Raw genomic sequence first — 25,623 nt, forward strand, 5'->3', positions numbered from 1 at the left:
AATTATATGTTAATGAATTAGAAAACATAAAAGAAATGGATAAAAATCCTAGAAACATACAATCTTCCAAAACTGAACCAGGAAGAAATAGAAAATCTGAACAGACTTTTATAAGTAACAAAACTGAATCAGTAATAAGACAAAACAAAATTAAAACTACCAAAAAAAAAAAAAAAAACAAACAAACAATCCACAACCAGATGGATTCACAGGTGAATTCTCCCAAATATTTAAAGAAGAATTAATACATATTCTCAAACTACTCCAAAAAATCAAAAAGAAAGGAAAGCTTCCAAATACATTCAATGAGGCCAGCATTACCGATACCAAAACCAAACAAAGGCACCACCAAAAAAAAAAAAAAAAAACAACTATATGCCAATATCCTTGATGAATATAGATGCAAAAAATCCACAACAAAATATTAGCAAACCAGATACAATGATACATTAAAAAAGGTCATTTGCCATGATCAAGTGGAATTTATTTCAGGGATGCAAGGATGGTTCAATATTCACAAATCAATCAACATGATACAGCACATCAACAAAACAAGGCATAAAATCATATGACCATCCCAATAGATACAGAAAAAGCATTTGACGAAATTCAGTATCCATTCGTAATAAAAACTCTCAGCAAAGCTGGGTTAGAAGGAACATGTCTTAATATAATAAAGGCCATAAATAAAAAACTCACAGCTTCCATCACATCCCATAGTGAAAAACAGGCTTTTCGTCTAAGATCTAGACCAAGAAAAGGATGTCCACTCTCCCCACTTTTATTCAACATAATACTGGATATCCTACCCATAGCAATCAGACAAGAAAAAAAAAAGAGGCATTCATAGTAGAAATAAATTAAACTGTCATTATTTGCAGACAACATAATACTATACATAGACTATCCTAGACTCCACCAAAATACTACTAGAAGTAATAAACAAATTGAGTAAAGTTTCAGGATATAAAATTAATGCTCAGAAATCAGTAGAATTTTTATACACTAATAATGATGTAGCAGAAAGAGAAATTAAAATACATTTACCATTGTACCAAAAAGAGTAAAATGCTTAGGATTAAACATAACCAATGAGGTGAAAAACCTATACCCTGAAAACTATAAAATACTGATGAACTATATGGAGAATGACACAAATAAATGGAAAGATATTCCATGCTCATGGATTTTAAGAATTATTACTAAAATGTCCAGATTATACAAAGCTATCTATAGATTCAATTCAATCCCTATCAAAATACCAACAGCATTTTTCAGAAAACTAGAACAAATAATACTAAAATTTGTGTGGAACCACAAAAGACCCCAAATAGCCAAAGCAATCCTGGTTAAGAACAAAGCTGGAGGTATCATAGTTTCAGATTTCAAGATATACTTCAAAGCTGTAGTAATCAAAACAGTATGATACTGGCACAAAAAGTAGACAGATTAATGTAACAGAATAGAGACCCCAGAAATAAACCCACAATTATAAGAGCAATTAATCTATGACAAAGGAGGCAAGAATATACAACGGGGAAAAGACAATCTCTTAAATAGTGCTGGAGAAACTGGATTAATACATGTAAAAATATGAAGGACTGCCTTTTAGCAACACATTCACAGTTTTGAACCTTAATTCTACATGGTGTTAAGTTTTATAAAGCCAACTAACTTGTCTTCCAGATATCTGTCCCTGTCATCATCCATTTTTTCATTTATTCATACAACATTAATAGAGCAAATACTTACAATCTGAGAATGTAACCAAGCTCAACTTGAAATAAAAAGGTAAAGTGGGCAAAACTTATCTATTGTATTCTTCTCCCTTTAATTCTTTCTCCCTTTCTCTGGAAAGGTATCTTCCCTGGCTCCATTGCCTTAACGTTATTCTAGTTAGTGCGTCAGCTCTTACTAATATTCCTAACCTGGGCCTACTTCTTCCAGTAGAGCCCTACTATCTAATTCTTCCTTCCTATACCATTTCTACACATTTACAATCTGTTTATAGAAAAGAGAGGACAATAAATAAATCCATGTTCTAGTTGCAGGTTATTTATAGCTTAAAGGGGTAATGCTTCCTGTTCAGATGATTTTAAATCTGGAGTCTACATGTGGCACTGCATAATTAGTAGCAAAATATCAGGCACCTCAATGAATAATTAAAAATATTTTGGGTGAAGATGAATATCTTCATGCTGCTTTTCAAATCTTACCATGAATAAAAGAACCATGCAAAAAGCCATACTTGTCTCCCTAAAACTTTGAGTCTTTGATTCAAAACATGACCCTGACATAATATATAAAACTATCATTTCTTTTTGCATGTGGCTGCCATTAAATACATGAAAATAATATTAATGTGCCTTATTTTTATATTAAAGATATTTAATCCCTTCATTGGTTTCTGCTGCAACACAGTTTTCTCAATGACTTCAATAAATTACATTAGTTTTGGCATATTCATAATATTATTGTTTCATTTGACCTTGTAGTCAACCAAAATCTTTGGTTAATCTTCATCTAAATGTCTATTAAAAAAATCCTTGCCAATTTTTATCATCAACTTTTTTTCCTTATTACAGGTGACAGGTTTGGCCTTTATCTCTGTCCAATTGCTTTTGGTTAGTTGTCCTTTCATTAATAGTAGAAACTTCACAATTCAAAAATTTATCTTTTTAATCAAGGATTACAAGCTTCTATGAGAACAATATTTTTTTCATAAGTATAGTATTACTATAACTGGGTATATATATATATATATATATATATATATATATATATACACACATAACATATATTTTACAATTCAATAAAATTAAAATATTATTATGTTGCTAATCCTTTTCCTAGCAATAAACTTGAGTAAGAGTATATTTTTTTCCTATGCCTTGTTGAAGTAAGAAAAAAATGGGAAATGGAAAATAATGAGTGGATATTACCAGGTAGAGGCACTTACACACCTTGTTATCATTCAAGAAGTATATTTTTATTATGTAATGCAGGAAGGATAAAGGAAAGATTCATAAAATACTTGCGGAATTCAAGACAGGTTTTAACATTAAAAATGCAAAATGCTTTAAAATACTTTATGGCACTTTTTTTTAGTATGTAGTTAATATTAACAGAATTCAATGATTCATCAAAGATAAAAATAAGAAATATATTCTTGGTTTATTTCTCATAGGTTTAAATTCTTCCTATCCACGAAATAATTTTAATATTTGTAAAATTGGGACCTATAAATAAAAATGATTTGAATATTTCCTAAATTATAATACTGAAAAAATTACTTTTACTATCATTAGACTAATCAATAAATTATTGGCTTTCATTTCTTACTAGAGACTATCTTTAAATACAATGTCATTACATTAAAATGTAGTAAGACTACATAATTCATTTTGTTCAATAATCTCTAAATTATTTTAACCAAGCTAGGAACTCCCACAATGAAAACTTTTTTTAGTTTCTTGATACATCTTATATTGGAGGTAATTTCTATTGTTGATATTAAGTAAATCAAGTTAATCACATTGGAATGCTAGGCACTACATATATAATTCCATTTTCTATATTTCAAGTCATCCATAATAAATTTCATTTTTCTCTTATTATGGACTTTAATATTAAGGTTAATTACTTACAGATCTTCTGCTACTCGTACTATTTTTTTTTTTTTGTCCCACATGCTCCCCCACCCAAAAGAAAATGAGCAAACTGTCTTCAAATTAGCTGCTTTAAAAAGTTATATGGGCAGGGGCGCCTGGGTGGCACAGCAGTTAAGCGTCTGCCTTCGGCTCAGGGCGTGATACCAGTGTTCGGGGATCGGGCCCCACATCAGGCTCCTCCGCTAAGAGCCTGCTTCTTCCTCTCCCACTCCCCCTGCTTGTGTTCCCTCTCTCGCTGGCTGTCTCTATCTCTGTCAAAATAAATAAATAAAATCTTTAAAAAAAAAAAAGTTATATGGGCAATGTATAAACATGGTACAGTCTTCTAGTGTTTTGAATGACTTTAGATTTCTATATCTTAAGCTATCACACTACCTAAGCATAAGCTCCAAAGCAGCATGAGAATTATTTGTGTATATGTCCGTCATAAAGCTATAGCATACAGTATAAGATACTACACAAGACATTTATCTCTCCCTATATATTATATAAAAAGAGATAGGCCTTTGGTCTATATTGTTTTTTATGTTTATTCATCTTCCTTCTCTCTAGTGCATAATATCTATATTCATATTGTCTGCCATCTTTCTATTATCTATTATCTATCTAATATCTGTCTATCTATCTATCTAAAAAAGATAACTATCAATAGTAAGTACTCATAACTGTTTGCTAATGTTATACAATCTTAAAGAGAGTTTATGATTTGTATCCTTCAATATAGAGCTATCCATGCTATGCCACAATTCACCCAAATCTCATCTTGAAAAAGACAATCAACCAGTCAACATTACAGCCCCAGTATATTTTTGACTGACTATCTTGTGACAAAAAAACAAAAACAAAAACAAACAAACAAACAAAAACACTTTGGGCACAAAACTACTTAGAATTATAAAATATAGAACTAAAAATAATTTATAAAAACATTTTATCAGAAATTTCAAATCACCCACATGTGCACCTATTTATTTTTCATCAAAATATGCTTCTGTTAACAATAAGATAAAACTGTGAAGTTCATAGTGAGACAGTGTGGCTGTAGTTCAAAACGACAAAAGGAAGGCTTTGAAGAAACAAATGGGAATATTCACTTTACTATCAAAAATAAAATTTGGAGAGTAAAAGAAAAAATGACTAAGATTTAAATATTACATAAAACATTATAGAAGAAAGAAGAGTAGGACAGAGTATAGCTAACAACTGCCATATTTCAACAATTTTTTTAAAAATAAAACATGAGAATTAATGTTATTTTATAGAAAATGTGAGAAATTTTTATTAGTGAGATTTTAAACAGCTTTTCATTGGAATTTTAAAAACTATAAAATAACTATAAATACAGAGACTGATAACATAACGCAAGAAAAAACAGAAAAAAATGTTATCTTTCCCATTTATCTCAAACAGGTAAAGGTTTGGGAATTGTGGAAAGAACTTACAATGCGATAGAAAGACAAAACAAAACATTGAACTAGAAGTCTAGTTTTGGTTTTTCTAGCAAACTAAAGAGTTTTAGGGAAGCCATTCAATCCACAAAACATAGGTATTAGATATATAAGACGGGGATGTTTCACCAAATGACTGTTGATTTTTCCCTGATTTTGTCATTCCTCAGAAATGTTTGGGATGGATGAAAAAATGTGCCTATTTAGAAAAACTTGAGTATGTTTAAGAATGAATAAAATATTCATATGTCTATTTTTAATGTAGATAAAGTTATCCAATTATAAGAAACAAAGAGAATATATAGAAGAGGCAATAATCAATTTATCTAATACCAATAGAACAGCTAAGGAAGAAATAACTTCTAACAGCCAGAAGCTTTTTGCTTGTTTGTAAGAGATTGAGGACACTGGAATCACAGAAAAAGAAAGATGAAATAGAAATTAATTTGTGATTTTCAACAAATAAAAATCACATGGGATACGAATCAGTTCCTGAATTGTAATTGTTTTGTTTGTCCCAAGAATAATTTCCCAGTTTCCAATTTTCTTTGGAAAGAGAAAATATCCATTAATATAACACTTTCTGTATGGGAGATAGAAATATAACAACTTTTTTTTCACAATCTTAAAAGATATTGTCTCCTATTTAATGAAAGCACACTTATTCAAATCTTATTATTATTCCAAATGGCATAATCAGATATTCTGAAATGCATTAGCCTGGAACTGAAAGATTCCCATCTCAGTTTGAGATATAGATTCATATCGAACTTGAATGAATCTAAAGAAGAAAGTCTCAAGCAAAGCGTTTCAAATACATTTCCATTTAAACCCACAAAACTACTTTTATTCAGGTACTCCAAGGCAATAGAACTTTCCATAGCTTCTGATTAAGAATTACTTGAAAACATTTTCAGTAGATAAGTACTTTTCTCCTCATGAGCATTAAGTGACTTTCTCAGGATGATTATAAAATTTAGCTAGATGCATTCATTTTATTAATTAAACATATCAAGGCATAACCTATATTAACCCAATATATTTTTAGAATTATTGTTTAAAGTGAGATTCATTTCTCACATTTGATTATTGAAAAAATTTGCAGAAATGTTATTTTGCTGTTATAATGAAGTTTAATAACCCTGATAAAATGAATTTATTGACTATTTTTAAATCAAAGTTCATTGCCAATAAGTGTAAAACCCCTTACTGCACCTAAATTACTGTGATTAATAAAAGTGACTCTATCTAAGAACACCTCTATTACCATTTATTTTCCATATGGGAAAAAAAAACTCTAAACAAACTTAGCTTTCCACACAGCTTTGATAGATTTATTTATTAAATCCATAAGGAATTTACTAGAAAGACATTTAAGGTCCTGGTGAAATGCTGACAATTAAAAGCAAAAAAGCAAAACAAAAACAAAAACAAAACCAGTTTTTCAAAATAACATTTGCAGCCTCCTTAAGAAGTGGAGGTAAGCAGGGTAAATAGTATAACTCAAGGAACATCTATCAGCAACATCTAAATTGCATGAACATAATAATTGATAATAATAATACTAATATGCATCTAAATAATAAGGCTTTGCTTTGGAATAAAAATATTTTAACTATCACTCTGAAAAACTGTCCATCTGAATTCTTTTGCGTATGACATTTCAGATTATATATATTTGATGATTTAAGTTCCTATGAAAACTGCAGAGCAGAGTAAGAAGAAGACATGGCTTATTTCTGTTAGTTTTTAAAAATCTTTATTACTTCTTCAATCATTTATATAGTTTTTTAATGGTTAGTAAACATTTGGGATTCATCATAACTACTAATCTCAAACCATAAATAAAACAATATGGGCATTTGTATTTCAATAAGATCTTATTGATAACATGAAAATCTTTAACTTAAATTAGTTTACATTAATTACTTATTCACAAAATCTAAGTAACCCAATTTTCTGGGGAAAAATAAAAAATATATATTAATGTTTAAAATTAGACAAATAAATTTATTATTTTTAGGAATACTTTTTCAGAATTCTTACTTTCAAACTTTCACCAAAGTAAATCACCTAAAGACACATTTCATATATTAAAAATAATTTTTGTTATGGCGAGACTTTTGAGGTTCATTATGTATATAAAATGGGCATACTGCAAAATTATTTTAGATATTTTTTATCCTAATCTAAAATTAGAATGTTTATAAGCAAGGCTACAGATTAATTCAACATGGTATAGTCCTACTTCAAGTACTAGAAGATATAAATTGTATATTCTAGTGTCATAGATAGTATCTGGAAATAAATGAATTGTTTTGCTGTTTTCAAAAAATAGTTCTTCAGAATGTTTTATGAATGCAAGATGGTATAAGAATGAATCATGAAATTCTAGTTCTAGAGGACAGACTCTGTTTCAAATCAGAAGTGAGAAAACTTTCATCCTCAAAGTCTAAATTACGGTATACTTCTGACAAAGTTTCAGAAATTATTTCTCTTCTGTAAGTACAAAGAGAATTTGAAAAAAATAAAACTTCTAAAGCTAAACTTTTAATTTTTTTCCGATCATGATAGTATTACATGCCTTTGCAGAAAATCCAGAAAATAAAGGAAAACATAGAAAAGAAAGTAACAATAACAATAGCCTATAATGCCACTATTTTAAGATTATCAATCTAGATAAATACAAAGAAAATTTTAAATATAAAATATTTAAATATTGAACTCTACAACTAAATTGGAGAGGATAAATATTGTATTTCATTTTTCACAGCTAGAAATAAATGGTTATTGTATGCATGATCATAGAGTTGCACACATCTTTTTAAAAAAGTACTAGTAAATGGAGAAATTTCTTAATTTTCAGAAATACTTATCATCAGGTAAATAAGGACATGTTTACGTTAATAGTTGGTATGAACTTAAGGTCTCAGTAAAAATACTTTACATTTGAATATCCTCCCCTCAAAAATCAGGAGTATAATGAGAAATATGGTATACATTCACAACCATATGTTAATAGTCTCCATGCTGTTGGGGATGACGATCAGTGCCAAATACTCTATGCCTGTCTTTAGCACTGTCAATATATATATTGCTTTTAGCACACATATTAGTTTCTGCTCTTTGGAAATGCAACAAGTTGTATTACTTGTTTTTATTGCAATATATCATCTTTCTTTAATTTTTTTTTAATTTTAAAGATTTTATTTATTTATTTGACAGAGACAGCCAGCGAGAGAGGGAACACAAGCAGGGGGAGTGGGAGAGGAAGAAGCAGGCTCCGAGCGGAGGAGCCCGACGTGGGGCTCAGTCCCAGAACGCTGGGATCACGCCCTGAGCTGAAGGCAGACGCTTAAGGACTGCTCCACCCAGGTGCCTCGCAATATATCATCTTTTGACAAGAAGGAAACCTGGGAGAAAATGTATTCAAATTGATAGCAGAGACTTAAAAAGGGGTAATACTTTATACATCTAGCCAACCCAAAGTCTCAAAAAAGTGTTCTTAATAATGTAGTTTCTATTCCAAAGTAATGAATAAATATCAATCCCTATTTTCCAATCACTGTAGAACACATTAATTTGGACTAAAGTCTTACTGGTATCTGACTAGCTTTAGTGTGTCAGGTGTCCTGGCCATGAATGAAAATAAAATTACTGGGGAGGGAAGTGGGGAAGGAAGAGAGGAAGGAGGCAATGCAATCGGCAGTCACCAAAAACCATGATTACAATTTCAATTATTCATCACTGATATCAAAATAGTATTTGCTAGTTTGAATGGAGGTCCCCAAACAAATGAGTTATGAAAGCTCTATTAGCAAATTTGGTGAGATTATGTGCCCAGACTATTTAAATTTTTATAATTATTCCAATATATAAAACCCAGTTCCTGTTGAAGGAGAATTTATAATCCCCTGAAGTCAAGACAGACCTGAGGGAATAAGAGATATTTAATCAAATATTTTAACAGACTACAGAGAAATTCAGAGGTGAGAGAAAGCAAATAATTTGAGGTGCAATGACAAACCTGTGGGATTATAGTTTAACTGAAACTACCATACCATCACTCACTCCACTACAAATTAGTCTGTTGTGAATTTCCGATACAGGTGGACAAATGACTCACACTGGGTGATCTCATCTTGTCACTGTTTTTCCATCCAGGCAACCTCTTTGAAATAATTCTTTGATGTATGCCACTTAAAGTTTAATCACAGCAGTGAGACCTTGGAAAAGGAGTACATATGTGAACAAATGTTTCTCAGTTCTGTGTATTCCTCATTTAGATTGCATTAATGATTCTTGTTTGGGTACTGGGTCTTGGATATTAATCACCACTTGTGGCTGAAACTAGAAATGAGGTTGTTCAGTGGATAGTATGTACCACCACATTGTGTGTTTGAATTTGAGCTGGATTAGAGTCTCATTGTGTGTGTGTGTGTGTGTGTGTGTGTGTGTGTGTGTACCTGTGTGTGTGCATGTGTGTGTGCCTGTATGGGTGGGTAAGGCAGATTCCAGTGTGTCTCACTGTAGGTACTGTTCAGTAGAGTAGGAAGGAAACTGAACCTTGCCCCCTCTGTATCAGGAATGGTCTTGAACTCTTAACTCAGGATGTGGACTAGAGATGAACCACAGATTCTGAGTCTCTTTATGAGCACATATGTATCTAAACATTTCCTATGAGTCTGCATGCCAATAGCAGCTATTTTCCTCGAGATAAGTCTTTTCCTCAAAAGCAGAAAAGTAATCCATACCAACAAAACAATCTAGGTTTTGCAGTCCTTCCAGAAAAGTTCTTGATTTTATTTCCACCAAAACTTGAGACTGGAATTGTACCCTAACAGGAATGTTTGCCCCATGCTGCAGAAGTCAGCATCATCTAGTCCACCAGAAAAGATAGTTCCTGTTCTCTCCAACAGGCAGTAAATGTTGCTGGCCTGAAGCAAGACTTTGTCAGAAGTCCTCTCAATCCAGGCAACAGCTAACTCCTCCAGAAATGTCAGAGTAACTCTAAACATCATTGGATACAATTATCATTTTCTCTTCTATGTAATAATAGTTGATGAGCTCCCTTCAAGGCAGAAATGATCTAGTCCACAGTATTTATTTTTCAAAAAGTGCAGAGTTCTCTTACCCTTCAGGAAACTGCTGAGGTCAATAATTTTGAGACTCTAACACACTGGAAATTTCATAAGGTACTAGGTTGAAGATCACATTACTTTGCGGTGCAAAATATTTTCTTGAAGACACATCAAAATAAAGCTGATGGAGCTAAATTTATCGTGATTGAATACTACATAGAAAGGAGGGTAGAAGAAAAAAAGCTGTTGTATTCACAACATATTGTCAATTCACACAATTTTCTAGATTCTCTCCATTATATAAACCTTCCAAGATATAAATTCATTGTTAGAAATATGACAGTAAATAACGATGGCAGATTTTCCAATAATGGGCTTAATTATAAAGACTGGGATGGCAGGCTTTGTTAGCTACCAGATTCTCTGCTATTAGCTTCCCATCAAACTGTATATGCTCCCAAGTCTTGATTAACAGACTTGTAGAATTTTAGATTCAGAAAGGATATTCAATAAAACAAAAAGGTTAATGTTTCATGCTATCACTGTGATTGTCATGTATAATGCTTTGTCCATCACACCTAAAATGAAATTACTTTCCCCACGTCACATGGCAGTTTCTTGTCAGAATAGTAACTAGACCGCATTTCTTCTATTGGCCTTAAAATGAATCACATAGATTACTGCCCACTTGCAAATTGACATGGATAATTATTCCTCAATGTATAACCTACAAAATAATTTCACTTAATCCTTACAACCTTCTTAAGAGATAGATATTATTATTCACATTTTATAGACAAAGATATTGAGACTGGCTGGGTTTAGTAGTCCTAAAATCACAGTCAGAATTTCAGCCCAGGTATGTCTGACAGCCAAGGCTATGCACTTTTCCACACTACGACATATTTAAACTAGCCTCGTTGGAAAATCTTGGTTTACAAATACCAATAATTTTCTAATGAGTTTACACTTTTGTGGGTCTTTCTTTTTTGCTCAGAAAAATTAATCTATTTGCTTGGAATAATCAATCTGGTATTTCCCTATTCTCTATGAATTTCTGAAAATAAATTGTATGTAATCTTACTTAACCCCTAAAATAATTGATTATATTTTTGGTGGCCACCTGGCCAACTCTGTAGGCATTGAGGATACAGTGATGGAAAGGGTATAATCACACATTCATTTTCTAATGTGGCATGTCAACAATTAATTTATGTGCATATAATTATTATTTTTCATTAGAATAAAATATGGCTGTTATATTTATAGATACAGAAAAGAATCTTACAGATTATTATGTTAGTGCACATGTATTCATTAGTTCATTCATTAAATACTTAATGAGCATCTACTATATGCATTCAATTAAAGTATAGAGCAAGAAATAGACATTCTTTCCATGTTCTGCAATCTTCTTCCTAACACAAACACAGTAAACAGTTTGGAAAATTTGTCAAAAAAAAAAAAAAAAGAAATAGACGTTCTTGTCTCACTGAATTACATTGTAATGGGAAAAACTTACTATAAACAAGTAAATGCATTACATGCGTGTGCATATATATATTCTATATACACATATATGAAGAGCGTGTATGTACTTATGTGTATGCATATAATTTCAGTGAGCAGAAAGTGCTATGAGGAAACATAAAGGAAGGTAATAAAAAAGGTAAATGCTATTTTAGATATTGCAGAACCAGAATACAAATACAATGTTGAAGAATACCAGTACAATATTTAATCATTGGCTATCTGAAGGTAAAACTGTTCTTTCCTCTTCCAAGTACAAGGCAGTAAAATATTTTAGTTTATTAAAAGTGGACCAATGACAAAATAATACCCTTTTCAAAAACGGTACCTTAGGTTTTCACAAGAATGCAGAACTATAGGTTTTATATTTGTGAATTTAATGTTGGAGAACCTGAGTAAAGATTCTAAAGCTATCTGAGAAACAATTATACCTAGGAGCTAAAATATCTCTGCTGTACCATTTTATTTCATCAGCTTACATGAGAAAACAATTTTATGAAGATACTAAGCATTATTATGCAATTAAGATTGGTTGTGAAACCAGTTTCAATCTATTTTTTTTCCTGGCCTTATTTCGCTGTTTGTGATAAAGTTCATAGACATTAGGTCTAGAGTATTAAATTTTAATGCTGGAACTCCATCTTTGAAATAAAAAGTGAGTAGCATTGGCAAAACCAAGCAAAACAAAGGATTCTTCAGACACATAAGCAAAAACAAAGAAAGAAACAAACAAAAAAACCTATTGTGGAGAATTTCTCTTCTAAGGAAAAAAACCCACAGATTAATCCTTTACATTAAACTTTTAATTTAATCTTTACTTTTTATGTATTCTAATAAGTTTAGTTTTAGGAGATTGGTATGATGTTATTAAATTATTTTTCTTCTTGGAAATACTGTATTTTGATGGACAGAAAAAAAGAACAAACATATTCTTGGAGAAAGTTTAAGAATATAGAAAACCTTGATGATTTAAAAATTTGGCTTTGAGGTTTACCTAAGTTTATCTTCAAGGGTACAGTGTCTAACACCTTGAATGTACCATCTACTGAATGAAACACCACCTTACATCAAAGGAAAAGAACATGTAAAAAATACCAAAGCAGAAGAGCTCTTTGTTTTGATCAACATTAGTGAAAATTAGATAATTCTTTTCACATTCTACCCAAATTCAGAAAAAAATGAAACCTCCACTCATACAATGCCAAGAGAGCTGAGACTAGTCCAGAATTTGGGCCTTGGTCAATCTCACATTCAAATCCAACAGACAGAATCCTGCTAGTTTATGAGCGCTGACAGTACCCCTGCTTGAGGTGATAAGGCTGCAGGCATTGTACACACTTAGCCACTGGCATCAGAATAAACACTGACAACTTGACAGTTCATCAATTGGAAAGCCATTCACTCTTTTTGATACACGGAGATACTGGGACTACAACCTTGATTTTAGACACATCTAAGTGAATCTATGTTGTAATTATTTTCACGGTAATGTTTTTCCTTGATAGTATCTCTGAAGACATTGTATATGTGTTAATGTCTGTAAGAAAGAACTGTCCCTTTTATAAATGGAGCTAGCAATCCACAAACTTATTCACAGTACTCTTAAAATTACTTAAGAGGCAGATTTGGAATTTTAGAACTTCAGTAATTAGTTAAAATTGTAGTTTGGTAGAAAAGCATGCATGTTATAACAACAAATAAAAAGTTAAAATAATACATAATTTTTTTTAACAATAATGTAACAGGTACTGTAAACATTATGGTCCCTTTAACATAAAAATACCTAATGCCAGTGCACTGGAATGTTTCTATCCAATTTGGGAGTTAGAGCAAAGAAACATAATTACAGGAGTGTTCTAATATTACTTAAGAATAAAGTAGACATAATTTGAAGTATATGATTCATTGTCAACTGAATGGCATAGATGGCACATTATATGGACTGAATTCAGAGCAGGGTGAAGCAACTACATTGATCTTGGAACTATATTGATCTTGGAAGGCTAAATGAAGCCCACTTCTGTCACCCTTACAACCATGACTTTTTGAGCATCTGGAACCCATCCAACCCTTTGAATCATGAATTTAGATGTCTCTCTCCTCAAACACAACTTCCTGGCTCTGAAGGTCTTTCATTTAACGCAAATCAAAAATAGGCTCTTCAGAGTTACTGAGCGCTCTATTCTCTCAAGCCACACTTTCTGCCTGTTGTTGAGATTCCTCCTGTCTTCACTACCATACATGTCCAAGTTAGATTTTATGATTTGCCACTTCAGCCATTACCCAGTCAATATAATATCTTTACTCTAACCGCCTCATTTTAAAGCTATCAAAAACAAAAACAAAACAAAAGCAATTTGATGAAATCTCAACCTTACATTAATTCAAATGCATTCTGTCCATTAAATGCTGTTGGACAAAAATATATAACCACGTAGATTAATGCTGCAATGAAGTTTGAAACCCCCAAGAACCTACAACACCACCTGACGATTCTTCCATGTTTCCTAACGAGCCCTCGCTTCTGTCTGCTACAGCAGCTATTTCAAAACTTACTCACCTTTAAACATTCAACCTCATTATCTCTAATGCTTTCGGCTACATTTTCCCTCTTAGCATATAATCTCACTTTTCCAAGAAAAGTTAATATATGTCTTAATAACAGCCTTAACTCTTTGATACCACCTATGAAGACTTGGTTGCATTCACACCATTCTTTCCTTACTCCCTCCCTCCATAATTCTGGAATATGGTGTCCTCCATGCCTAAGATTAAGCACTCCGTTCAAATGGATCCAAACCCCTTTCTTTCTCCCAGACTTCTATCAATAATCACTTTTCTTTCCTTTATCTTCTTTCTCTTCCTCTCTACTGGCTCAATCTGAACATTCAAACATACTCAAGTTTCTTACATTCTGAAAGTTTGCCTCTGAATTTCATGAAGCCATTTAATGGTATTAATACAATATCTATGCTTATGCTTATTTCTTTTACTCGTAAACTTCTTTTTTACTTTCTGATTTGTTGGTTTCTCAACATATGGCATTATGACTCCATTGAGATTTCCTTCATAAGTGACAATTAATTGCAACATTTTTTGAGGTACCAGGCAAATTCTGGATGTGTCACATCACTAACTCATTTAGGTTGTACCTACTTATGAGTCTAATGACACCCTTGAGGACACTTGTTTTAAGTAACACAAAAATTTGAATAGCTTGACATTAGCAGCCTTTTTAACCCATTTGCCCTATTGCCTCTTCTTAGTTACTAATGAACCCTGAGTTCCTAATTTCAATGGACTCTCTTTAGCCTTTATACTACTGCTTTTCTGCTACATTGCTGACCACCCCTTACTTCTTGAAACAAAATCTTTCTCCTTAGCTGCTTTTATAATAGGACCACTATAATTATCATCCTTGTGCATACATACCTAATTATTAAATTGGGATAAGTATTTTTGTAAAACAAGGGATAGGCTTTAGGAAAATTAATCATAGCTCTACATTAGATAGTTTATTCAAAAGATATTGGAAGAAGGGCACCTGGGTGGCTCATTCAGTTAAGGCTTTGCCTTCATCTTGGGTCATGATCCTGGGGTCCTAGTGAGATTGAGCCCCACATGTCATGAATTTCATCGGGCTTCCTGTTCATCGGGGAGTCTGCTTCTCCCCCTGCCTGCCCCCACATGTGGTTTCTCTCAAAATAAATAAATAAAATCTTAAAAATAGATATTGGAAGAAAGAAGAAACCTGGTGCAAAATGATTACAGTTAAACTTGGTGGTAATTATTGGGATTAGAGTGGAAAGAAGAAACATAAGGGAAATAAGTAATACCTGCATGAAGAGCTTTTATTTGTATTTGTATAAGCTCTATCTGCAAAAGAAATCATTTCTCTCTATATACCTTGATATGTACAGAAGTCTTTTTTTTCTTTTTTCAAATAAGGAATGTTATATACTAATCCTGATTTCACTATTTTAATAAGGCTAGAAAAGGTTTTCTGGTATTTGACAAAAAATTAAGTAACAAAAACTCCAAAGAAAGGAACATTACTTTTTGCTATAAAGCCAAGAGTATTTTCATTTTCTGAATCTTCAGTTATATTTATACTAAAATTACTTTATGATTCTATTTAATTATGTTATACATTTTGTTTCCATCTAACTCTAGATAAATGTAGCTAGTTCTTATTACTAAATAGATATGATTGAAGGAAGACTTTTCCCCAACAGTTTTGACAACACTGAAGTCAGAGCTAGTGCAATGATATTGTCAATATGCTGAAAAAATAAAACTAGTAATTTAAATTTCTGTGTCTAGGGGAAATACACTTAAAGAAGATGAAATAAAGACATGTTCAAATAAACAAAAACTCAGAAATTTCACCACAAGAAAACCACCAACAAAGGAAATTTTAAAAGTTACACCTCAGGCAGAAGAAAAGCAATTGGAGATACAGATACAGGAAAGAGAGTAAAGCACAGAAAGTGGAAAATATATGGACAGGTGTAAATAAATATTATTGCACAAAATGGTAATGGAATAAAAAGATAACATTAAAAACATGACAGAAATAACCTACAATTTGAGACATAGATACATTGACTAAATGGAATTAAAATGTTCTAAGTATGTTTGTTATTTGAAAGGAGGACAAAGATATTGATTACATGTTGATAAATTAAGTATATTGTAAATTCTAGCAGAACTATTAAACAAGTCGAAACAGAATACAGAATTTCTAAATTAGTAGAGAATAAAAGAGGAAAGTAAATATATATATAAGTAAATATGAAAGTAAATATATATATACACATGCACTATCCAAAAGAAAGTAAGAAAACAGAATAAAGGTACCTAGAATAGGCAAGACAAATAGACTGTACAAAAAGGTAGAATGTACAAAATAGTAGACTTAAATGTAAAAGTATTAGTGAGTACATTTCATATAAATACATGAAATGCTTTGGTTTTTAGGAATGAAAGCCAAATTAGTGTTGAATAATTAATTATATACTTTTAATAAGAATTATGTGCAGAACAAAAGGATGTAGAAAAGTTGAAAGTAAAAGGACAGTAAAAATAAATGCCATCCAAATAGTAATTGGAGGAAAGTTTGTTTAGCTCTATTAATAGCAGAAAAGATTTTTTTTTTTAGGGAAGAAAGCATTATTAGAAGTCTTTAAAATAATAATTTTTAAGATGTTAATTACCAAGAAAACCATTCAAAACTGAAAATAAGTTCAGATCTTGAAATGTTTCAGATATTTAAAAAAATATTAACAGTTTTATGCCAATACATATAGAAAAAAATAAAAAGATCATAAAAATAAAACTTCTTGAGTTGACAAGAATTAGAAAACATGACTTTTTAAAAATTTATCATGTAAAGTAGAATTAGTCATTAAAAAAAAATCCCACAAAGAAAATTCGAAGCCCAGCTGGCTTCATTGGGTGACCTATCAAACACTCAAAGAAGAAATTCTTCCAATTTTATATAACTCACAGAGAATAGAAAAAGAGAAAATCCTCTCCACCCCATTTTATGAAGGCAATATAACCTTAGTATCAAAATCCATGTGTTACATCACATCAATAAGAGAAAGGATAAAAACTGTATGATCATTTCAATGCAGAAAAAGCATTTGACAAAGTATGACATCTATTCATGATAAAAACTCTCAATAAAGTAGATTTAGAGGGAACATATCTCAACATAATAAAGGCCATATATGGAAAACCCACAGCTAATACTAAAACTGAGAGCTTTTCCTCTTTAGCCAGGAGTAAGACAAGCATATGCACTCTCACCACTGTTATTTAACATAGTACTGGAAGTCCTAGCCACAGCAATCAGACAACAAAAGGAAATAAAAGTCATCCAAATCAGCAAGGAAGTAGTACAACATTAACTATTTGCAGATGACATGATACTCTATATAGAAACCCAAAAGATTCCACTAAAAAAACTGCTAGAAAGGATACATGAATTCAGTAAAATCTCAGGATACAAAATCAATGTATAGAGATCTGTTACATTTCTATACACCAATAATGAAGCAGCAGAAAGAGAAATTCAGGAATCAATCCCATTTATAATTGCACCAAAACCAGTAAGATACCCAGGAATAAACCTAACCGAAGAGGTAAAAGACCTGCACTCTGAAAACTATAAAACGCTGGTGAAAGAAATTGAAGATGACACAAAGAAATGGAAAAACATTCCATGCTCATGCGTTGGAAGAATAAATATTGTCAAAATGCTACACTACCCAAAGCAACCTACACATTTAAAGCAATCCCTATCAAAATACCAACAGCATTTTTCACAGAGCTAGAACTAACAATCCTGAAATTTGTATGGAATCACAAAAGACCATGAATAGTCAAAGCAATCTTGAAAAAGAAAAGCAAAACTGGATGAATTGCATTTCCAGACTTTAAGTTATATTACAAAGCTGTAGAGATCAAAACGGTATGGTATTGGCTCAAAATAGACATATAGATCAATGAAACAGAAAAGAAAACTCAGAAATGAGCCCACAACTATTGCTCAATTAATCTTCAACAATGCAGGAAACAATACCCAACAGGAAAAAGACAGTCTCTTCAACAAATGATGTGGAGAAAACCAGACAGCAACATGAAAAAAAAAAAATGAAACTGGATCACTTTCTCACACCATACACAAAAATAAATTCAAAATGGATTAAAGACTTAAATGTGAGACTTGAAACCATAAAAATCTGAGAAGAGAACATAGGCAGTAACCTCTTTGACACTGGCTGTAGCAACTTTTTCTATTTATGTCTCCTTAGGCAAGGGAAATAAAATAAAAAATAAACTATTGGGACTTCATCGAAGTAAAAATCTCCTGCACAGTGAAGGAAACAATCAAGAAAACAAAAAGGTCAACTTATTAATTGGGAGAAGATATTTGCAAATGATACATCTGATAAAGGGTTGGTATCCAAAATATACAAAGAACTAATAAACCTCAACACCCCACAAATGAATAATCCAATTAAAACATGGGCAGAAGACAGGAGTAGACATTTTTCCAAAGATGTACAAATGGCCAACAGACACATGAAAGGATGGTCAACATCTCATCATCAAAACTACAATGAGATATCACCTCACACCTGTGAGAATGGCTAAAATCAACAACACAAGAAACAACAGGTGCTGGTGAGGATGTGGAGAAAGGGAAACCCTCCCACACTGTTGGTGGGAATGAAAACTGGTACAGCGGCTCTAGAAAACAGTATAGAGACTCCTCAAGAAGTTAAAAATAGAACTATCTTATGATCCAGCAATTGTACAACAAGGTATTTACCCAAAGGATACAAAAATACTAATTTGAAGGGGCACATGCACCCTGATGTTTTTAGCATCATTGTCCACAACAGCCAAATTATGGAAAGAGCCCAAATATACATTGATTGATGAATGGATAAAGAAGATGTGGTTCATATATACAATGGAATATTACTCAGCCATCAAAAAGAATGAACTCTTGCCATTTGCAGTGACATGGATGGAGCTAGAGAGTATTATGCTAAGCAAAATAAGTCAGTCAGAGAATGACAAAACCATATGATTTCAGTCATATGTGGAATTTAAGAAATGAAACAGATGAACATAGGGGGTAAGAGACAAACTATAAAACAGGGTCTTAATTATAGAGAACAAACTGAGGGTTGCCGGAAGGGAGGTGGGGGAATGGGCTAAATGGGTGATGGGTATTAAGGAGGGCACTTGTGATGAGTACTGGATGTTATACGTAAGTGATGAATCACTAAATTCTACTCCTGAAACCAATATTACACTATATGTTACTTAGAATTTCAATAAAAACTTGAAACAAATAGGGGAGCCTGGGTAGCTCAGTTCTTAAGCATCTGACTTCGGCTCAGGTCATGATCCCAGCATCCTGGGTTTGAGCCCTGCATTGGGCTCCCTGCTCAGTAGGAAGTCTGCTTCTCCCTCTCCCTCTCCCCCTGCTTGTGTTCCCTCTCTCGCTGTGTCTCTCTTTGTCAAATAAATAAAATCTTTAAAAAACAAATAACTTGAAACAAACAAAGAATTATTAACATATGCCATATAGATGATAGATTAATTACACTATTGTTCAATGCAAGGGGTGATCAAAGAAAGAAATTCCAAATCCATTTGAGGTATACCTTTATAAGGGTTAGTCATCAGGAGAGATGGCTTTAGCAACTGAAAGCTAACCTCCAGCTGTCAGTGGAAAAGTAAAAGTCCTTTGTTGGTAGAGTGCATTGGTAGAGAATGAGGGCACTGGTGTTGATGGGCAAGAGAATTTTTTTTTTGGCTAGGTGCTGGGAAGAAGAGTCATCTTTACCACAGCAGAAGTTACTTACCCCAGGGTCTTCAGAGAGCTATTTTTCCCAAGTTTTTATTTAAATTTGAGTTAATTTACAGTATAATATTGGTATCAGGTGTAGAATTTAGTGATTCATCACTATATATAAGTCCTAGGATCAATTATAAAAACAAAAGACAACCCAAAGGAACATGTCCAAAGAACTTCAATAAGCAATTAATTCCAAAAGAAGTCTGAAGTGCCAAAAAGTGAAAGAAAATATGCAGAGCCTTTTTATAATCAGGGAAATGAAAATTGAAACCATGAAGATATATCATTATATACCCAATAACTTAATAAAAATTTTGAAGTCTAATGAAACCAAAATTTGGTGAGAACACAGGGCAATGAAAACTCATTGCACTGTTGGTGGTATGAAAGTTAGTAAATCTCTATGAAAACGGGTTTGAGGCCATAGAGTAAAGTTTCAAGATATGCTTTCTTTTATTAAACAATCCTACTCCTGGATACTAAACCCACAGATATATATTCACAAGTTTAAGAGTATATACCCAAGATACGCCCAAGAATGTTCATAACAGCTTTGCTTAAAATGGTCTAAAAATGGAAACAGACCACAATGGATTGTCACACATTCATTTGGTAAAAACAATACAGTAATAAATAGAAATAACTTGCAACTGCATGTAATAACAAGAACAAATAACACAAACAGAATGTTGAACATAAGCAAGAAGAAAGAATATATGCAATATTGAGTCCATTCATAAACTGAAATATTGGCAAAACTCAATTATGTTATTTAAGGATACACATAGTGATAAAATTATACTTAAAATGTAAAGAAATGAGTATCATAAAATTCAGACTAATGGTTACACTACTGAGAAAGGAGGCCGGCAATGCATCGGAGAAAAGTCTGTGGGGGTGGTGAGGATGCTTGATATGTTACGTTTCTTGGCTCTAGTAGTAGTTGTTTCCTTTAAAATAATTCACTAAATTATCCTTGTGTTTTATGAAGTTTTTATATGTCTCCTTTGTTTTGCTATAAAACAACAATTAAAAACACATTAAGGTAGTTTCCACTCCTCTCTAGTGTAAATTTACCAGGACGTTTTTATGGTGGATTCGAATAACTCCTAGCTTTGCCATATCTCACTTTCTCTGCATCCTACTCTCAGCACTGGAGAGAAGCACCTACTGAAGAACCTCTTCTCAAGGCAGCCACCTTTATACCGTCAGAAATGTACAGCTGTGAGCTCTGGATGTACACTCAATTATCTTGGATTTTTCCTAACAAAAATATATAAACATGGCAAATCCAAACTATAGAAAAGTCATTTCTGCAGGGGTTTTTACTTTCTCCTTGAGAAAGTTAGTGAACCAGCAGTTTGTAAAATATCCTTTATTGGCACTCATATTCTTACATGTGATTTGTAGTACAGAATAAGAGCTCACTTCCTGCAAACTATTTTCTATTTATTACATGACACATAGAATTTGAACTACTGTTAACATCACAGTTTAGAGTAGACTTTTCCTCTTTCTATATGAAATGTATCAAAGCTCTTATTCTGATTTGTGCCTGTTACAAGTTAAAACCCAAGCAGTTATGCATTGCATAAATATTAAATTCACTACTTTATACAAATTATTACTATAATGAATGGAAGATGATGCCAGTTCCCTAGGAAACCATTAGATTACTTTTTTTCCTTTAAATTATTTTAAGGCATAAATAGAATTTATTGCTTAATACTTCTGATAACTACTGAAGTTCATTTAAATGCCTAATTCTCCCTTCCCCATTCTCTTTCAAACTACAATATAAGCTTTAAGGCATACTGTGATCATATGACATGGACAAAAATCAAACAAAACTATAGTTAAGTTTAGAAAAAAACATGTACCAGTGTATCTGGTCTTACCTTGCGAACACCTCGGCCAAGCTCTTCTCCATAGTTGGTTCCAAGAATTTCAAAGTGGACATTGGGATTTCCTCCATTCTCTCCAAATTCTAGTTCTCCAGTCAACCCACTGACTCCACCCTAAAGCAGAGAAAAGATATTGATGTAAGATTTCAGAAGAAGTAAAATAATAATAACAATAACAATAATAATGAGGAGAAGTGGGAGAGGAGAAGGAGAAACAGAAGTTCTAAAAATACTATTTCCATCAACAAAATATATATTATATCAAGTGTGCAATTATTAACAGGCTATTTTTTAAATAGGTGCCCTTAATAAATAGGAGAGCAATTGAAAGGTAACCTTGAGAATAACTTAATCCAATCTCATCCACTTTACGAACAAGAGAGTTTATACTCGAAGAGTCAAATGACTACTGATATGACACCATGGTGGAGTTGAGACTAAATTGCAGGCTAGGATTTTTGCCGCCATATCTTGTGAAATGCGGAGTTCCATTAGTCAGAAAACAAGATGCTTCTGGAGAGCATAAAATCTACTCTGGAGACAAGTTTTGACAATATTCTTTCTCTAGCACAATTCTATTCTAATTTGATCTAAAATTATATCTGGGAATCTTAAAAGCCATGGTTTCTAACTTATTGGAGATTTTTTTTCTTCTACTTTAAATATCTATTCCAATTTTAAAAAAATTTAAAAGCTAAATTAGGCTTGAAATCTGTTTTTGCTCTTAAATAGTAATGCTGGCTGTTGAGATTCATTGGGAATTTCCAAACTTCATCTTTCATTCAATATGACAGATGTTCATTTCCCCAACAGATGGCAATGTAGGTCATACTTCTCTCTTTCTTGTTTACCACTCTTTTCTCTGTTTAGTTTCTCAGCCTTCACCTTATTTAGGGTTTTACAAATTAAAATATTACAAATCACTTCTATACTAAAGCACTTTAACTTAGAATTTCAGCCTGATAATCACACTTACTTGGAAAAGTTATCTCCGTTTGTAAATTGCTTCAATGATCACCTCTATGATGTTGATACCCAACTATATCGCGTTTTGCCATATCCTCTAATTCAACTCCTAGTCTTTTTTGGCAGGTTTTATGCTGTTTGCTGTATCTTCTACTTCATCTGTGTCTTATAGCCCATCATATGACTCCACGTTAATAACAGATATCCGATAAAACCATTGTTTAATAATTAATTTCAATATTTATTTCATTTTTGCATTAGCAATAACCAACAAAACTGATCCTCCACCATTATTTCTTTTTTTTAAAACTTTTTTATTTTTTTATTTTTTTAAAGATTTTATTTATTTATTTGACAGGGAGAGAGACAGCCAGCGAGAGAGGGAATACAAGCAGGGGGAGTGGGAGAGGAAGAAGCAGTCTCCCAGCGTAGGAGCCTGATGTGGGGCTCGATCCCAGAACGCGGGGATCACGCCCTGAGCCGAAGGCAGATGCTTAACGACTGCACTACCCGGGCGTCCCTCCACCATTATTTCTTAATAAGCCAGCTTCTCTTTCATTATCTGGTTTTATTAATAAAAATATGTTGAATTTGATATGTCTATGTTCTTCTCACACATGAGTTAGCAGTCAATAGCATGGCTTTTGGAATCAGACTATTTGAATTTGATAAATGGAGTCAGAATCTACTTGCTGGTAAACCTGGCTAAGTCACTGAATTTATCTATACCCCAATTTCTACATCTATTAAATAGCAAAATAATAGTGCCTACCCCAAAAGATTATTATGTGTCTTATAATACCATACCCATAAAGAATAAAGAAGAGTGCTTCAAAAGTGATGAGAGCTTAATTACTCTCATCATCATCACCATTATCTACATGATTTTTTTCATTCTTTAATTTCAAAGACTTTCTAGTTTTGCCAGAAATTGTAGACATACTCCTGGTCTTTTTCAACTAGTTTATTAGGGTTACAAAATTTCATTATATGCTTGAATATTTACATGGTTTTGAGAAATGTTTTTATAAATTTTGACTCAGTAGCATTTCATTGATTAGTATTTGGGGAAAAAAGTGTTAAAACAGCTGGTCTAAGATCCATTCACTTATTTTATTGTTATGTGTGTTGCGGGAGGAGAGGGTAGGAGCCAGGAGGAGAAAAAAAGAAAGGAGGTAAGTAAGTCTAATGTTCTTGTCACCTAGAACTCCAGGTAGAGACTAGTAATATTTAATAGGAAGAAGAGTCCTTAACTATAAAAGCCCTTAGCAGGGTGTCCTCTGCTAAAGACTTATTGTAGTAAATAAACTCAGAATCTGTAGATTAATGGCTTATGGCTCCCTGGAAAATGTCCTGAAGCTTTATACTCTCTAGAGTAAAAATGGAGACATTTCATAATGTAAATGTTCTCTGTTGTGTGAGGTAAACTGATTAAACCTTCCTTGGAGACAGAATGCGCGTGTCCAACATGGAAAGAAAGGATTCAGGGAGCCCTGCAGAATACCTACCATCTCTCTTCTCTGTGCCTCTTGATTTCCTGTATCTTGGATGTAGGTAAATGAACCTATTATTGCATGTCAATTTGATCCTATATGTTCATTCGGTATTAACATCTCAAAGAATCCAACTGTCGCTTTAGAATATAAAGACTGAGGTAGGTACAGTGGATCTTATTATCATTAATATCTCTAAATGGCAAATACTGTAAGAGTCTGACTCACAAATATAGCTTATATTTCTATACCTAAGTTAAAACTATCGGCATACTAAAATGATCAGAGGTTTCCTTGTCCTCATTCATATGTCTACCCCAGTAATATCTCCTAATTATATCAGAGTTTACATTTCTGTCTTAGTACTTTATTTCTAGGGAGAAGAACAAAGATATTATATATCAATATGATTGCTACATTGCAAAAAACGCTATACTCCTGAAATTTTTAAACTTCTGAGCACTAGATTGCTTGCCACTGTATTATTATTATTATTCCCAGTCAATACTCATACGGCAGCTCCAGGCCAATGTTTTTATCCATAGCTTGTATCTGGTACTGAGCAACTTAGTCTACTTATACTGTATACAAGTTACAAAAATAAAAAAAAACAAAAAAAACCCATAAATCAGGGGACATGCACTTAGTTAACTGTGGCCTCCACTTACCTTGTTCACCTTTTTGACTCTGTAATTTGTCTTCTTTGTGTTATATTCTTAATGAGCTGTTAGCACGTGTAATCAGTAAAACCTTCCCTCATGAAGATATAAGGGGTGCTTGAGAAGCTGGTATTTCAAGCAAATAAACCCTTTCTCTGAAGCCCCTTGTTATCTGCCCCCAACTTAACCTCTCTGATTTTTGATTGCTTCAGACTCTTCCCATGCTTTTGAGCTTTTTCTTTTTTTTTTTCTTTTTTCATCTATCCTCAGATCAACTTTGAAAACGGAGCCTTGATAAAAATATGTGCTGGCCAGGTGGTAATGAGCTGTCATTATCTTTGTACATGCACAGTTGCATTTTTTATCTCTTGGTGATGCAGCAGATTCTAAACAAAACAAGCTAATGGGACATTGATAATATGAATAACACATACAAGTAATTTCTAAACATCCTTTAAATTGACAGTAAAAATTGCTGCCAGAGTAAA

General features: G+C 32.5%; 1 protein-coding gene across 2 annotated transcripts in view; it reads right to left on the reverse strand.

Annotated features, from left to right (window-relative positions):
• GRID2 (glutamate ionotropic receptor delta type subunit 2) overlaps positions 1 to 25,623 on the reverse strand; it is a 1,348,780-nt gene that overhangs the window by 451,570 nt on the left and 871,587 nt on the right. For both annotated transcript variants that reach the window (XM_087863984.1, XM_045791965.2), the window contains exon 8: positions 22,012 to 22,131. In XM_087863984.1, the coding sequence (XP_087720110.1) occupies positions 22,012 to 22,131 (120 nt within the window). The remainder of the gene's footprint in view (positions 1 to 22,011; positions 22,132 to 25,623) is intronic.

The sequence above is a fragment of the Ursus americanus genome, chromosome 8 (assembly GCF_024610735.1).
Source record: "Ursus americanus isolate L20-20 chromosome 8, mUrsAme1.1.p, whole genome shotgun sequence".
NCBI classification, from domain to species: Eukaryota; Metazoa; Chordata; class Mammalia; order Carnivora; family Ursidae; genus Ursus; species Ursus americanus.